Source organism: Nuphar pumila, chromosome 13, assembly GCF_984573655.1.
Source record: "Nuphar pumila chromosome 13, dmNupPumi1.hap1.1, whole genome shotgun sequence".
Lineage (NCBI taxonomy): Eukaryota > Viridiplantae > Streptophyta > Magnoliopsida > Nymphaeales > Nymphaeaceae > Nuphar > Nuphar pumila.
Genome location: NC_143261.1, coordinates 92225247 through 92243346, shown reverse-complemented (window position 1 = coordinate 92243346; position 18100 = coordinate 92225247). Strand labels below are relative to the sequence as shown.

The 18100-nt window shown below is 37.7% G+C and overlaps 1 protein-coding gene across 1 annotated transcript; it reads left to right on the top strand.

Moving 5' to 3' along the window:
* The first annotated feature begins 2642 nt into the window (after positions 1-2642).
* On the top strand, positions 2643-17155 carry LOC149819179 (26S proteasome non-ATPase regulatory subunit 13 homolog B-like). The gene is made up of 6 exons (XM_089984360.1): positions 2643-2978; positions 7329-7775; positions 14213-14293; positions 15761-15957; positions 16108-16207; positions 16706-17155. The coding sequence occupies exons 1-6, from the start codon at positions 2829-2831 to the stop codon at positions 16889-16891; spliced, it is 1161 nt and encodes a 386-aa protein (XP_089840486.1). The 5' UTR covers positions 2643-2828; the 3' UTR covers positions 16892-17155.
* The last annotated feature ends 945 nt before the right edge of the window (positions 17156-18100 follow it).

The following is an 18100-nucleotide window of genomic DNA, read 5'->3' as shown; positions in this document are numbered from 1 at the left end:
CTTTCATGCTCTGATATATTACAGTTGATGCACAAGACATCTAAATGATTTGGGTGCATGTCATGTGCTACAATTCCCAGGGGTGTGTTTTGATTAGCAGAATTGGGTGGAATCAGACTCCAATACCATTAAAATTCTCTTTTCTGCATTTCTTTTTACTGAAGTACTTTGATGTCATTGATTCCAAGTCCACCCGATTCCACGAATTCAAACACACCCTTACTGGTAAGCAGCTAGCTTGATTTTATCAGCAATGTGAGGTTTGAATGGGGTGGAGTTTCATGTGAAGCATGGAGCCCTGCAGGAAAACACAAGGCCCAATGCACAGCCACGTAGGTGGTGTATGGGCCCTGCATTTTCCTGTCAGACCGATTGTTCCAATCATAGTTGGCAAACTTGTGACTCGGAGTCGGATCACCCAACCCTTGACTCGCGAGTCAGCGGGTTGACTCAGTAACTCGAACGAGTTAGGACTATGCATTTTCTAGTGTTAATATATAAAAAAAAAATCAAAATTCATATTGTATAATCACTAAATTTAGCTCATGACATCAATGACTAAGCTATATAAGTATTCAACTATACATAATTGTTAATATTTATGATTTCAAAACATATAATTCTTATAAGTATTTTTTTATGGGAATTATGCATTAAAATCACAAAATGCATGAAAAAACACACATAAGAGGCATGTGGATTGGCAGTCCTGAATCGGTGACCCAGTTGGGGGTCCGATCCAGGTCAACTCGGGTGATTCTTGAGTCAACTCGCCGGGTTTGCCAACTATGGTTTCAATAGGCACAAAGGAAGCCATTTTCATGTGAAAGTGGCTTCTTTTCCCATGAATCTAAAGGAATGTCCTGGTAGGATATGCTCACAATACTTCTGTGTTTGCATGTGCTACCACCATTCACAACACTCCCTAGATACGGTCAGAACAGCACTCATAGCCATTGCAAACTTCACTGTTTTGTAAAAGAATGCATTCACTTCGAATTCACGTAATCCAAAATGCAATTCCTAATAACCACCGCAAGGTTGCCCGTGTGGCTAATTGGGTGGTGGTGAAATTGAGTTGAAGATGCTGGATTTATTTCCGCTGGTGCAAGGGTGTGTCTGTAGCTTTCACAGGTGGGCCACTTAAGGCAGGGTAATCATGGGGCCCCATCCGGGGGTTTTCCTCGCTTTGGGGAGGGGTTCTTCATCATAAAAAATAAATGCAATTCCTAATAAAGGAACCATGTTGAATGAATACACAAGGTGCACTTTATTAAATGGAACATACACCTATAAGTTTTTATTAGGGAGTACCATATAATAGACCGTAGCCAATATTCACCATGCACACACCCACAATACACATGCTCGATCTAACATGCTCTTCCTGGAAAACAAATCATGTTAAACACATCCGTGTGGTGTGATTGATCAGATGAAGTTTCACCTATAATTTATACCAGAGAGTACGATATAGTTGAGTATAACCAAATTTCTATATATTCTAGCAATTTGCATCTAAGTGCAAACTTCCTTATTGCATGCGCCACTGCACAGTAATAATTGAGATAGTCATATTAGCAGCCTACACAGTGATTTCTCATGTGTGTGTATATATATATATATATATATATATATATATATATATATATATATATAGAGAGAGAGAGAGAGAGAGAGAGAGAGAGAGAGAGATCTGTTAATAATGAAGGTAAAAAACTAATGAGTAGAAATCACTCTTTTTCTACATGATTTGTTTTAGTAGGATACTTGTTTTGAATCATGTGATTATGACAAATAATTAGGTTTTCAAAGATGTAAAAAAATCAACAGCCCACCAAAATCTGATAACTCAAAAGATCACACAGAAAAGCACGATACAAGGCTTGATCCTCAACAAACAAACCATTCTTCATACATCCATGTGGTTAGATTGAGTCAATACAACTTGCACCTATGATATCTAGCTCATTAGTTCCCTACCTTCATTAGTAGCAAATATTTTTCCTATATATATACAATCCATATGTTAATAACATGAAACTTTTTACATGAGCCAGCCTGTGTTGTGAATTGAGCTCAAGCTCAGTTAGATTGAGCACGAGTATGAACTGAGCTCGAACATGGTCAATTTGGTTTTTTCGGCTCATAGTTGCCATGAAACAAAATGAATACAAGAAGCGATATGTGTGAAGCAGAAGCGAAAAAATAAGTGTTAAAAAGCAGTATAAAACGGAAAGTGATTATACATGCACATAACAAATAAAACTGGAAACACATAAAAAAGCAATATGAATAGCAGGTGGAAGCAAATAAGAAATGACATGAAAACAAATATAAACCATATAAAACCAACGTCTAAGCTTGTTATAAAAAGATATTACTTTTCATATGAAAACATAGAATGTTAGGAAGAAGAAAGTGGAAAGTGACAAGAAGCAATGGATTTGGAAAGCGAGCCTCCCACTGGAAACAATCAGTTTTTTCATATTTTAGAAGGCCTTCTTCTTCCGAGAATTGCTGCTCTCAAAGGGAGGCTTTATTCACTTACAGTGGCATCAGCCGAGGGTGATTTGGTCAATTAGCTCATATCTAGCGAGGGATCTGAACGAAAATAAAAGCCAAAAAAAAAAGTCCCACCCTCCCTCCGAACCTGCTCTTTCCCTCGTTCAGAAGCAGAGAGAGAGAGAGAGAGAGAGAGACCCTAATACCAGAGAGGGAGAGAGAGTCTCTGAAGGTCGTTCGCCTACCGTTGTCGTCTCCGCCGGAAACCCTAACCGGGAAAGCCCTATCGTCGCGGTTGGTCTGCCGAAAAAAAACCCCAATCTATGGCGGCGTTGAATTTCCTGGAGTCGCAGAGCTCCGCGCAGCCGGAGCTCGCCGAGTGGTACAATTCCCTCGCGGATCTGTACCGGAGGAAGCTGTGGCACCAGCTCACCCTCAAGCTCGAGCAGTTCGTCGCTCTAGCTGTCTTCCAGGTGATCGCGATCGCGTTTTCTAGTTGTTTTTCCATCTATTTGGAAGCAGATTTGGTTACATAATTAGTTCTTGTTCATCGGTTTTATAATGTAATTCAGTTTTTTTCTCTTTCCGCGCTATGCATCACATGTTTCTGGAATTAGTGTTTAGGGTTTTTATTCGGAGTGTGCTGGTGGATGTAAGATTGAAAAATGAGGGAATTTTGAAGAAACTGGGTCATTAGGGGGAAACCTAGGGACACGTGTTTTAATAGGTAGTATCGATGATTCTATTAGTAGACATTGTTTTGGTGGTTTTAATGACCAGATGCGAAGGAATATATAGTGGAAATATATAATTAGGATCTAATTCCACTTAATGAGAACAGATCATGCGTTTTTGGATTGGCACGAAATCCAGGCAGTTAAATCAGGATTGCTTCAGGTTAATGTGGCTAGAGGGCTTGGATGTTCATGATGATGATGCTGGTTTGGATGTTGATGTGGCATAGTTGGTTTGTCATCCACTTTGTGCTGTTATTTCCCTTTCAAAATGATGGTTGTATGGCAATGCATGAGCTTGTCGCGTAGTTCAGCTATCCCCCAAGAATGAGATCTTGGTGGATGTGCTTGCAAGCAATGGTGGAGATGCATCAGGCCTTGAGTTCCTTGCAAAGATCCGGCTTGAAAACCTGAGGATTTCAGTATGTTTGGTCCAAGGATAGGGCATTGGGGTTGTTGTGTGGGATGTGGAACAACACCAGATAGTATTGGCATCCGTCGAGAACCTCTATAAGTGAGCATATATATGATTTGTTTTCTGCTTTGTGAGTGAGACATGATATTCTGGTGTGACCTCATATCCCTTAGTGGGTTAAGTTCTTGGAAAACTTGTAAAGCAGACAAGAGGGTTGGGTGGGTTATGGCTTTTGGGTGAACATGACAGGTTTTAGGTATCTAGATAGGTGGATTAGGTACAGTAGGTGCATAGAGGATAGCGATTTTGGTCTTGCGGTAGTGCTGTGGGTTGCACGTGCTGCATGTTCCAGGTCTTAGTGCCGGATGTGGAATGGTGTCTTTCAGCGTGCAAGAACTTCAAGGTGCTGTTTTGGGTGGAATTTGTACTAGTTAGTATTGTACTTACTCTATGCTTGACCAAAAAGAAAAGTGAAAGAAAAAAAATGAGTCAAATTTGAAGAAGCAATTGTGATTTTGGGTATACCGCTATTCAGGAAGTAAATCTTCTAGGCGATTTTGTTTGACATGGGCAATACCTTCAAGTTGATCTTTTGCTTTCAGGTGTGATTCATGTACAGGATTCTATGGAGGAGACTGGAAGTGCAACAACATTTTTGGAAAATAACTGATTTGGTGTAGTTGGAATGGAGTGATAGGCTTTCTAGGTTATAGGTTAGGTGTTGATTTGCACTTGTATTGGGCAGTATGATCCCATGTGTTGTGTAGTGAGGGGCTGATATGTAGCATAGAGGGTGGTGAATGGAAGGGTGTCCTCTGGCCTGGTGTGAGCCTCTGTGAGGGCAATGAAGAGCTGAGCGGTTGGCTCCTTGATATGTTTTCTACGAAATGCTATTTAAGCAGTTGGTGTATGATTTAACATTATATCCTGGTATCCATGCCGATAGACATGAACAGACTTCTGATTGGTATGGTTAGTGGGAGCCCACCATATTATGGGGTTGATTGTGGGGTTTTGTTCTGGGAGCCTTGAGGCAATCCACGTTGGGATTAGTATGATTCTTTGGCCAAATCAACTCTCATGGTTGTGGAAGACATGCAACTTGCCGATGGAGACAGATTAACTGTGGCTGTTGTGGTGGAGGTAATGAATAAGCCTCACTATGGGCCAAGTTCGTGAAAAACTAACTCAAGATCTGGGACTGCCTGCCAGGCCATCACTACATTGTTGGATATGATGTTTGACCTTCTATAGTATTCAGTAATCAGCTTATTACCTTTATCTGCTGTTTGTTGGTTGTATGCGCAGTTGCATGAGATTGGTTGGTGAAGAGGCTCTAAAGAGCAAGCTGTATGAATTATAATTGTCTGGCTGATCATTCCAGCGAGAATGCTTCGGTGGAAGTGTCCCTGATCCAGCTCATGAGGGATTACTTATTTTGGCCTCAGGTTTAGTCAGGTTGATGGTTGGCAAGGAGTTATCATTGGATGTCAGATGCCAGTCTTGTGTCAATGAATCAAGTTATTCATTGCTTTGGATTAGTGGCAGCAAATTGGGAATTTGGGTGCAAGTTGTTTGCTGCTTTGTATTAGCAGCAAGAAATTGAGAATTTTAGGTCAAAAGCTGTTTCTGTTGGGTTTGATGCAAAACCTACTATGGAATGTTGGAAATTAGGGAAAATCAGGGGTGGCAGTCATTGTGGGTGATGATCCTGTGGATGCGATGTAGTATGACTGCAAGTTGAATATCGAGGAAGGATGCTGGACTGGGAGGGATAGGGGATGCGGTCCCATTATTGTCCAATACCTTAAAGGTATATAAGGTTTGTAACTGGCTAGCCTATACTCTAGATAAACTACTTGATGGACTAATAACATACTCTATACACACACACAATGTGGGATCTTTCCATTATTGCAACAAGTGGGAAAACCTATAATTAGGATCCTAGATCTAATGAAAGGATGGGTTGGCTACTGATGTTGCACAACAGGCTTGTCCCTTTCTCATGTTTTAGCAGACTGGTTTTTTGGCTCTCGTAAACCAAAATTTGAGTGAAATCAATCTAGATCAGCACTATTGAGAACAATTGTGATTTATCTCAAGTTGATTTTGGAGTAGAGTTACCGGAAGCGCCTAGGCGTATGGGGAAGCACGCTTCCCCGATACGCGCTTCGGAAGCGCGAAACGTCGCGCTTCCGAAATGCGTGGGGAAACATCCCCCTTTTTTGGGAAGCGTGCTTCCCTTTTATGGGAAGCGCGTTTCCCTTTTATGGGAAACACACTTCCCATTTATGGGAAGCACGCTTCCCCCACGCTTCCCCATTTTTTTCATTTTTTTCGCTTCCCCCTCGCTTCCGGTTCGCTTCCGAGACGGTTCATAATTTTCTTCTAAGTGGTCCCACGCTTCCCCGCTTCCTAAATTTTTTAAAGTGCCTCGCTTCCCGCTCCCGCTTCTCGTATCGCTTCCCGCTTCCTCGACTGATAACTCTGTTTTGGAGCAAGATTTGGTGAACATTCAGATTGTCATATTATTATTGCTATGAGCTATGTTACATAAACACGACAAAAAGCCCCACGTACTCGTGTCGACATGCCCTCCAACTTAGACGCAACCCGAACCCCAACTCTCTCTCTCTCTTTTCTTTTTTTATTTTTATTTTTTCCCCGTTTCCACCCTAACCAGCGGGAGAAGAAGAAGAAGAACGAGGGGAGGAGCAAGACTCCACCCTAACCAACGGGAGAAGAAGAACGAGAGGAGAAAGAGGAGCAGAAGCAGGAGAAGAGAAAGAAATAAAAGAGAGAGAGAGAGAGCGAGGTACCTACCTCCTCCTTGCTTCTTCTCTTGCTTGTTCTCCTTCGTATACAAAGAGAGAGGGATATGCAGTGGGTACAGGGTCCTCCTCCTCCTCGTTCTTCTTCATCGCATCGAGAGAGAGAGAGAGAGAGAGGAGCGGCTTCTCGTTCTTCTTCACATTGAGATTGAACGTGAGAGAGAGAGCAGCGTCTCCTCCTCCTTGTTCTGAGAGAGAGAGAGAGAGAGAGAGAGAGAGAGAGAGAGAGAGAGAGAGAGAGAGAGAGAGAGGTTGCAAAGTACCCCCTTCCCTTAAAAATAAAAAGACAATCAGTCACCTCCCTGTTTTTAAAAAAAAATCATTTTACCCCTTGTAAAAAAGAAAAGACACAAACATACCCTTTGAAACATTTTTAAACACACACACACACACACACACACACACACACACACACACACACACATATATATATATAGTCGTGTCCCCGTACCCACATTTTTCGAATTTGCCGTGTCGTACCCTCCGTACCGGCACCTGTACCCATACCCACTTAAAGTATATAAAAATAAGGAAAAATATATTTTAGACGTTATCTGTTGTTTTTTGACGAAATTAGTGATAATATGTGCCTTAAGTGGAAAATTAATGGCGATACTGTAAACATAAGCATAAGTTTTTTCGTACTTATGGTGCTGTTTTTTTTGAAGTGACGAATCTGGATTGCTTTTAGTGATTCATCTCTCCTCCTGATTTTCATATATATATATATATATATATGTATGTATGTATTGTGTGTGCTTCTGATTTGTTGGTTATCTATAAATGTTATGTGACATGGGCTTGCGTTAAGCTTATAAAATGTGCTTTGTCATTTTTCAGGCTGGTGATTGCCTTATACAATTATATCACAATTTCATCACTGACTTTGAGACGAAAATAAATCTGCTCAAACTTGCACACTTTGCTGTGATAGTTTCACGTCAGTATACAGAAAAAGAAGCTGCAATTAGCTATCTTGAGGGAGTGATTGAAAAGCTCCGTGCCACCAGAGAAATGAGGATAGAGGAACCAATTCTTTATGTGAGGATGCAGATAGCTGCATTTAAGCTTGAACAAGGGGATCAGAAGGAGTGCAAGAAGCTTCTTGATGAAGGGAAGAGCACTTTGGACAGCATGACTGATATTGATCCTTCAGTTTATGCAAGCTATCACTGGATTTCATCTCAGTATCACAAATCTCGCCAGGAGTTTGCTGAGTTCTATAAAAGTGCTCTTCTTTATTTAGCATACACCACTGTGGAAACTTTGTCAGAACCATTCAAGCTGGTATATCACTTCTCTCTCTCTCTCTCTGTGTGTGTGTGTGTGGCTTAATACAATATTAGATTTAGATTATGGCACCACATATGAACATTATATTTTGGGAATGAATACTTGTTTGAGTCTAGGGTTTTGACTTCTTGGATTTCTTAAATGTTTTCTTGCAAATGGATTCTGTACAGTAGTAAGCTATTTTGTTTCCAGTATTGTTCTTGCTGCTGTGCACATGAGTATTGCATTTTGTCACCTGATGAATTGCTTTCTTATTTAACCACAGTTTCCGTTCTTGGTGCTCTTGGTGATCTGGGTGTTTCTTAAACTTGTCATGCTGTTTAGTGGAATACAACTGTAGTTATGATTTGGATTATGCTGCAAGAGTTTCTCTAAGATTTACATGATTAGCCAGAAGAATGTTATTGTTAGAAAGTGACTTGAAATACATTGGGTTCAATAATGAACCCATATCTATGCACGTGAAGTGCAAATATACCCATTAAAGGGAAACAACATAAGCACATAATGTGCTAACACATAAAACCCATAAAAAGGGAAAAATATGACATAAAGTCATAAGTTGCATATCATTGAAGAATAATGGAGAAGGGGTAAAAACCCCATTACAATGGAGCATAAGCTCCCTCAAGAAGTAGAAAATACAAAGGGGGAGACCCCTATTTATAACACAAGAAAGGAGCCACTTAGGGGGCTCCCAAAGGAGTCGTTGGGAGCCCCCAGCGGTCACATTTGTGACCGTTGGGGGCTCCCCAACGACTCTTTGGGGAGCCACCCTAGGTTGCGCAAACCACGAAAAAAGGAAAAAATAAAAAATAAAATAAAAGATAAAATTACAAACATATTCCAAATGGAATATGCGTAAAACTGGAAATGTCTAAACTACCCCTATGCCTATAAATAGAGAAATATATATTTTATATATATAATTAGGATAATACATATGCATATATACCATATATGAATATGTATTATACTTTATATATATAAAATATATATAATATTACAAATGTTGAATGATACATTTTAACACCCCCCCTCAAGCTTTGCGTGGGGGAACGAAAAGGTTGAAGACGGCAAGAAGAAGAATCTCAAAGCTTCAAGAGCCTTCAGAACGAATGCCATTGTAAATATCTTCCTCCAATGTCTTTATCGATGAGCACCTTCTCTCCAAGGGACTTCCTTTTCTCTTATCTTCAAGATCCTGAGAAAAGAAAACAACAAAGAACAAGTAAAAAATACCTTTGCACTTTACTCAAAAAGGAACATTCCTAACAAGGTGCAAAATTTATGCATAATATGATAGTTACTTTAGTATGAAACGAAAAATTTAGAAAACCAAAGTTTCTAAATCATACATTATGTTAAAACAAAATGAGCGGAAACAAATTATGCAAAAATTGCAAGAATGCATTCATAAGGTCCACCATTGGACAAATATAACCCCATAATGGGGAATAACAAAATGATCCACTAAGGGATACCACAAGAAGCCTACGAAGAGGCATAACATACATATGCTTTATTGAATGAGAGCCCAAAAAAGGCCATAAAGAGCATATGCATATACGAATCATAATATGAATTGATACTCAAAGAACTAAAACATGCTTCAAACATGTAGTGAAGTTCCAAAAAAGAGAAACGAAGTCTCCAAGCATACTTTAGGCAAAATAAACCCAAGAGTTCACAAGGTTTTTAAAAACATTTATGAAAGTCACACTTAATAAAAAAAAACATTTTACATATAAGGGTGGCAAAAACCATAAACACTTAATATATAGATTAAATGCTAAGAAATCAACTTGATATGCATATCAAAAAGATGATTTACTTGAAAAACACAAGTCATGAATGGAATTTTGCAAATTTCAATAATAGTTTATTCATTACAAACAACTTCCTCATTAGTCCTCCAAAACTCATAAATCAAGTGTATAAGCTACTAGATCAAGAATATAAAACCATTAAAGGCAAAAGACACACACAAAGGTGTGTAAACGAATCTCTTGTCTACATATAATAATACTTGAAATAAGTGCATCTACGACAAGAGCAAGAGAATACATGCCAACATGGACTAAAAAGTATCTCTTGTCTACGTAAAAATACACTTAAAACCAAGTATGTTCAGCTACTAGAACAAGAGTAATAAGCCAACCATGGGCTAAAACATAATACATCTCTTGTCTACATAAGATGACACTTGAAATGAGTGAAATAAGCCAACCATGGGCATACATCTAAGCGACTAGAACAAGAACACAAACGCCAACTAAGATCACACACGATGGTGTGAATCAACGTGTCTTGTCTACATATAAGATCACTCCAGACAAGTGTGTTCAGCTACTAGACCAAGAGAGCAAAAGCCAACAAAGGGCTAAAAACACACGAAGGTGTAATAAAATTCTTGTCTACATATGATGACACTTAGATAATGGGCATAAAAGGAAAGGACTTTTAAGGCAATAAAGCTTGTAATGACAACATATAAATAAAACCTCGAATGAGACAATATTCCTTTTAAAAAAGAATACTCATAACAATAACATTTTGGAATAAATGCATGTAAAAAGTATCTTCAACAAGATACTACAATCGATAAAATAATATTCTTGAGAACAAATGTGTGAACATACACACACCAAGAACACTTGTGAAAAACACAAGAACACATGTGCACAACAAGCACAACATACGGAATCACAAATGTGCAAGTGCACTCATAAGATTCTTAAACAAATAAAAGGTTGGGCTATAATCCCAAAACACCTTGATTTTAAATATACCTTAAAACATTTAAGGTTTCAAACACCATATGTCCATCGCATTTACATAGAGGCATCCATAATATCAATGGCCACAAGAGAAAAAATGAGTGACACACTCATAATTAGAGATCAAATAACAAATCATTTTAGAGTCCCAAGGTGCCCATAACTCACCTCAACAACCATCTATAATATGGAAGGTGGACAATCTAAAATGATACAACACGAGGTGCCCATAACTCACCTCGACAAACATCTCTAATATAACAAAAAATAAGGCCAAATAAATGATGCATTAAATAACATGTGATGGACAAATATAAGTGCCACAAAAGGGCAGTAACCACATAAGGAATCATTTTCCAAATAAAAGTTTTTACCAAGAGGACCGATTAACAAATTGAATCAAAGGTCCAATATAATCCATCAAAACAATTTTGCATAAACATGAATTATGCTTAATCTTCAAAAGAAGTCTTGTACCAAAAAAGACTTATTAAGCAACAAACACAACAACATAAAGAATTCATCAAGACAATCAAGCTTTTAATCAAAGAAATCATAAGAACCGTAATGGTTCAGAAAGAAGGCTTTAACACAATACTCAAGGAAAGAATATTCAAAAAACACTTGAAAATTTATAGATTTGGAATTAAATCCCATACAACAATTTTAAAATATTCTTTGATTGTGATGAGATATGCGGACACATACAAAGTGCTATAAGCACTTACAATGATTTAACAAGAACTCAATATCTAAATTCATTATATTTTTCACAAAAGAAATGTGCATAAAATACAAAAATACACAAAAGTGAGCAAGTATGCACTTTATAAAAAGAGCAATGCTTGAAATTCTCAAATTTTAATTATGTAATTACATGCTTGATAAGTGCAATTGAGGACAAAAAAAACCATATTATGGCCAATGTAGGCATCTTTAAAGATATTATTAAGAGGTTTCGAAACCTTATGAAAAATACAAACCAACAAGTTTATAAGGATGAAAAATGAAATCATTTATACCAAAAAGGATGTAATAGATGAACTATGCACTCTATGTGGGAAATTCCTTTTAAAACAATCTTTCCTAATGGTTTATCATAGATAATTTTTCAAAAAAGAAACATTGAAAAACTTTTTAGGAGTTCTTATAAGTCATCATAAACAAGAACTACTTTAGGATTCAACAAAGATTTTAGATGTGAGAGATTCTCATATAATGATTATATCAAAATTTTCAAAAATGCACTAAAATCCATAATCAAGAGGGGAACTCGAATCAAATTAGGGTTCATATGAGAGTTAAAAAATTTTAAGCAAAGATCATTATTTTAGCAAGAAATCATATATATAATTTTTAAAAGTTAACTTATAGGTCAATCATGAAATATTTATATAAGAACTATAAATCTCACATAATTGAAGGTAATTTTTAAAAACATAAATTACTATTATATGCGATGAGTAGTTCGAAAAACACGAATTTTATATTTGGACAACAAACGATTTCATCAAATTTAAAAGGAGATATTTTCAAAATATATGAGCACACGAAATGTGAAAAGAAATAATTCAACTATCATGACCATTAAATGAACAAACTATATGCAAGAAACATATTTTCAAATGCATAATACTCTTAAGAAAAGGGATACATACCGAATAACTTCAAAAGCATAATACTTTAGGAAGAGCAATGAATACTTCACCATTTCTTGAGCGACACGCTTTCCGTTGCACCAAAGGACAACCCCATCGTGACCTCGCTTTGATACCATGTTAGAAAGTGACTTGAAATACATTGGGTTCAATAATGAACCCATATCTATGCACGTGAAGTGCAAATATACCCATTAAAGGGAAACAACATAAGCACATAATGTGCTAACACATAAAACCCATAAAAAGGGAAAAATATGACATAAAGTCATAAGTTGCATATCATTGAAGAATAATGGAGAAGGGGTAAAAACCCCATTACAATGGAGCATAAGCTCCCTCAAGAAGTAGAAAATACAAAGGGGGAGACCCCTATTTATAACACAAGAAAGGAGCCACTTAGGGGGCTCCCAAAGGAGTCGTTGGGAGCCCCCAACGGTCACATTTGTGACCGTTGGGGGCTCCTCAACGACTCTTTGGGGAGCCACCCTAGGTTGCGCAAACCACGAAAAAAGGAAAAAATAAAAAATAAAATAAAAGATAAAATTACAAACATATTCCAAATGGAATATGCGTAAAACTGGAAATGTCTAAACTACCCCTATGCCTATAAATAGAGAAATATATATTTTATATATATAATTAGGATAATACATATGCATATATACCATATATGAATATGTATTATACTTTATATATATAAAATATATATAATATTACAAATGTTGAATGATACATTTTAACAGTTATGACTATACGTACAGTGTGAATCACATGAGGTTATACAAGTGTACTCTGTTTCTGTCACATGGTGTCAGTCAAGTTTTAAGGTTTACTAATCCTTGTGGCCTTATTGAGACCCATAGTTGAAGATGCATATTGTTACTGTGAAGCAGATGTGTCACCAACCTCCATTGAGGCATAAGTTTATAACTGAATAAGGCCTATGTCTCAGCTGTGCTACAAGCCATGAGGTGGCGCCTCATTAGAAGCTGGTAATTATTGTTATGAATGGTTCACCTCTGGTTTCTGTGGCTGTTGCAGAATCCCCATTTTGGTATTAAATTACCATTGTACAGAATTTTACTCCTAGGATTCCGAGCTCTCACCATATCGTTTATTGCAGTGATCTCTTTCTTTTCTTCACAGGTTTCTGTCCCATTTGGTATTTATTACCATTGTATAAATTTCATTCCGAGGAGTTTGAGCTCTCACTGTTATCCTACCTTGGCATTTTCTATTTATTACTTCCATCTTGTGTGATTAAGACCTTTTAGTTTGCATCAGCATGTGCATTAACACAGAGACAAATATTATAGAATCAGAGCATTGACTGCTCTTGCTTGCTTCACACTGTTGACTAATCCAGCAGATGGTTATGCAATTAGGGAATTTTAGAGCAATGAGGAAGTTGTTAGATTTGAGAGTGTACTTGAACATGTGGCTCTATTTATTTTTCTAATTTTAGAGCTATGAGGAAGTTATTAGATCTGAGTGTGTACTTGAACATGAGGTTCTCTTGATTTTCCTAAGGTCCTGTCCGTCTATCCAGATGTGCAGCTGTGGTCCTCACTCATTCTTTCCTACTGAGAGCTATCTGCCTATTGCATAATCTGTTTGTTTATTATATCAATTTTTTTTTCAAAAATTTTGTCCAGCTTTCTGAGTTTGCTACTGTCTTGAGAGGAATGCGACCATTGCCAGCATGCCATGTGTGTTCTTTGAGTCTATCTGCTTCTTTTCAACATTTCAAAAATGTGTCTCTTGTATAAATGCTGTTTGGATGGTCTATATATCAAACAAGTGAGTAATGTTTCTGATGTAGTGGTTATAAACTTGCAATTTATTTTCGGAGCATTTCTGCATGTTGACTATTTTCTTCTGGCAACCAACTTCTTTGATCATTGAAATCTAAAATTTAGACATTGCTTAGCTACTCGTTTTTTTTTTCTGAAATATGCTATGCTGTCAGTGATTTTGAGTTATCTTGCAGGACTTGGCATTTGATCTCTCCCTGGCTGCACTGTTGGGTGACAACATCTACAACTTTGGGGAGCTTCTTGCGCATCCTATTGTAAGATAAATCAGATAATTTAAAGTTCTATTTTATTGCATGGAATGGTCTTTTTTTCTAGTTTGTCTCCTGTTTAGTTTTTTTCAAAGATTCTGATTACTGTAGCTTGCCAAATGAATCCTGGTAAGTGTACGACCGTGAATTATATCCTATTGCATTCAGTTGCTCTATTTCTTCAAAGTGCAAACAAATCCTTGTGTTTCTTTACACGTATGTATCTCTATATTTGCACACATTTGTACCAATCCTTTGATCATGTGTTATATTGTGGTGGCTGGAGTGGTAGTGTCGGGGTGTTGGAGTTTCCTTGGGCACCGTGCTCTGAAATGCCTAATGATGAAAAAACTTGGCTTGAGCATGGTTCCTCCTGAACACCCAAATGTTACAGTTATCATCTATGTAGGATATTATTCCATTGATTCTTTTTGGATTGGTTAAGATGTTACGTGCAGCCAACGAAATGTATGTCTGCATGTACCATGCTGGTTAGTTTTTGTTTGATGTTTTGCGTGAAGTGTAAGCCTCACAAATAAATAATTAAATGCTTATAAAATTTAAAAAAAAACTTGAAAAAAAAATAGAGAATTCAAATAAATATAGAAAGGTCCGAAACTAATATCTAGCAATAACACCAAGTAATAACTTGATCTATCTAAGTATCTAACAAAATAAAATATGAGCATTCGACCAAAGAATAAGTAATAAAATCACTAAGCACATGAAAATACATCCTTGAATCCACAACACACGCACACACACAATTATAAAGCACATGCAAATACACTTTTAAATACACAGCAATTACTTATAGAGCAGATTTTAGCAAAATTTTTTATACAGCCCAACCCACATCCCTATCTCAAAAATCAAGCAAGTACATGGTTTGATACATAGAAAAAGAAACATCTAATGTAAAACATAAGGACACCGTGTGCAATGCGGCAGAGGAAGAAAAAGAAGAAGAAGATTAACAAAAGGAAGAAGAAGACCGGCAGAAGGAGAAGAAGAAGAAGACAGAGGAAGGAGGAAGGGGAGAAGAACTGAAGAAGAAGTAGGAGGAGAAGAACAAAAGAAGAAAATCGGCAGAGGAGGAAGAAGGAGGAGGAGGAGAAGAACAAAGTAGAAAAGAGAGAGAGAGAGAGAGAGAGAGAGAGAGAGAGAGAGAGAGAGAGAGAGAGAGAGAGAGAGAGCCCTATCGACCCTCCCTCTTTTTCTTTTAAAAAGAGGGGAAGAATGAGGCATGCGCCTCAGCCTTGAGGCGTACACCTCAAGACCCATGAGGCACATGCCTCATGGTGCCTTGCACTTCATTGGCTCACCCTGAGGTACCAAAGGCTGCGCCTCTCCTCGAGGCATGCCTTTTGCACCTCAAGGCACGCTTTTCACAACACTTGTTAAGGTCCTCTCATTTTCTTTTGTTGCCAAATTGTTTGATGCATTTTCCTTGTTTTTCTGTTGCTTCTGCAGATAAAAAGTCTTCTTGGTACAAATGTGGAGTGGCTTTACTACATCTTAGAGGCATTCAATGCTGGTGATTTGGCTCGTTACCAAGAACTTTGTCATGTTCATGCAGCTGCTCTCAATGCACAGCCTGCATTGGTAGCAAATGAAAAGAAGTTGCTTGAGAAAATTAACATTCTGTGTCTTATGGAGATCATCTTCAGGTTAATATCTGGTTTGCCACATTTCTTTTGGAAAACAACTTTGTTTAATTATTTTTTGGATGTCCTTTTTAATGAAGCTGAAAGTGAATCCTCTATTTGTGGAGTTCTGTATTGGGTAGTTCTGTTGACATTCATCATTGTGCTTAACAGTCGTCCTTCAGAAGATAGAACCATCCCCTTAAGTGTTATTGCTGAACGAACTAGGCTTTCCATAGAAGACGTGGAGTACCTACTTATGAAAAGCCTATCTGTAAGTTATCAAGTTTTATTTTGTTGCCTCTCTGAGGATCTGTTTGTTGCTTGCTATATCGGTGGTCTAGGTTCAAATCCCATGGGCATCACCCCTTGCACAAGCCGAAGCATGGCGACTCCCTGGGGGCAAAGGGTAAGTCCACAGTTTTACATTGCCAGGACAGCGACTAAGTATGACAGGCAAAGCCAGCACAGCTAGGTCTCTGATCCTGGGTGTGGTTTCTCCATGTTAATATAAAAAAAATTGACCTGGCAAATACATTTAAACTTCAATTGAAATTTTAGTTTTTAATAAAAATTGGTAGTGAAACAATGCCTATGGGAGCACTCTTAATGCCATGCCCCAAATTCAGTGGTTACATCTTTGTTTCTCACTGAGGTCGGTATATTGGAGGCATGATATATGTATCTCGATACTATGTCAAAAATTAATTAAGTATTGTATTCATGAATACTGCCAGTGGCTGTTAATGGTTCTTCAAATATGTGTTTACAGGTTCATCTAATTGAAGGCATCATAGACCAAGTTGAAGGAACGGTTCATGTTTCTTGGGTACAACCGCGAGTTTTAGGAATACCCCAGATCAAAGCAGTTCGGGATCATCTGGATGGTTGGTTGGACAAGGTACACACTGCTTTGTTATCTGTAGAAGCCGAAACACCTGACCTAGTGGCATCATGAACCAAGGCATACACTTTTGTTTGTGATAATCTTGACCTTCAGATCTAAAATTAGGAAAGGCACTTTGGTTCAGATCGAGGTTTTCTTTGCTTACTTTTTGTTTTCGTTCTGGGTTTCCCTTGCTTATTTTTTTTGGGTTGAAGGGGAGGCGCACACATTTCCTACTTCCTGCTACTTGCCAGGTCTGTATTTTTTAATTCTTATGAATGCTTATGCTCCCATGAATTGCAATCATCAATGACCAGGTGAGATATTGACACTAAATGGCTGCTGGTACTTATGAAGACTCTCTCTCTCTCTCTCTATATATATATATATATATATATATATATATATGAAGTCGCACACACACACGCTATAATGCAGATCGCTCTAGATAAGTGTCTTTAAATGAAATCCTCTAATCCTCAAAAGCCTGATGCCCATGGTCATATCTCTGTGTTAGGCTCTTACTGAGAGCCAGTAGTTGAGGTAGGAATTGAGGACTTGGAATTTTGGATTGAAGTTGGGTCAAACTCCTCTAGCAATAGCGAATAGTGGTTGTTTGGTGAAATGCATTGAGAAGGTGTTTTGAGCAGAGGATGTAATTACGTTGTTTACTTCTTTGTATTGTCACCTAGAAGTGCTTGGTAAATGGCAATCACCTTTAGAAGGTGTCTTTTGATTTATTTTTTGGGTAGATGAGCAGGTTTCTGATAATTGTGTAGCATTTGGAGGGCTTTAGTTTTTCCTATGCCAGGCTTTTTTCTGCAAAGTAAAAATCGGTAGTGGTAAATTCACCAAAATTTTCTTCAAAAAACATGATCCATGAGTCTGCATCTACGAGATTTTATAAGAGTTAAAAACGATTTCCATCGTGAGATCTCAGTTAGATTGTAGGTACAATTGACTGTAGCAAATATGAGTACTGATCCCATCATTTGACATAGATAGAGTTCCTACATTCAATCCTGAGATCTCAGTTAGATTGGTCCACAATTTCATGTAGATGTGGACTCACCTAGGCGTTCAGATGCTTCTGCTGGATGGCTAGGACAAAAGATGGGATCCTTTTTTAACAAATATGTATCCAGTGTAAAAGTTAGTGTAAGAAACAACAATGAAATCAAATAAGGTGACAAAAAATGTAGTAATTTCAAATGCTCTTTTTTGCCTTTTTTTTTCCGACGAGTTACTCAAATGCTTTTAAATTTCTAAACAGAAGTGCCT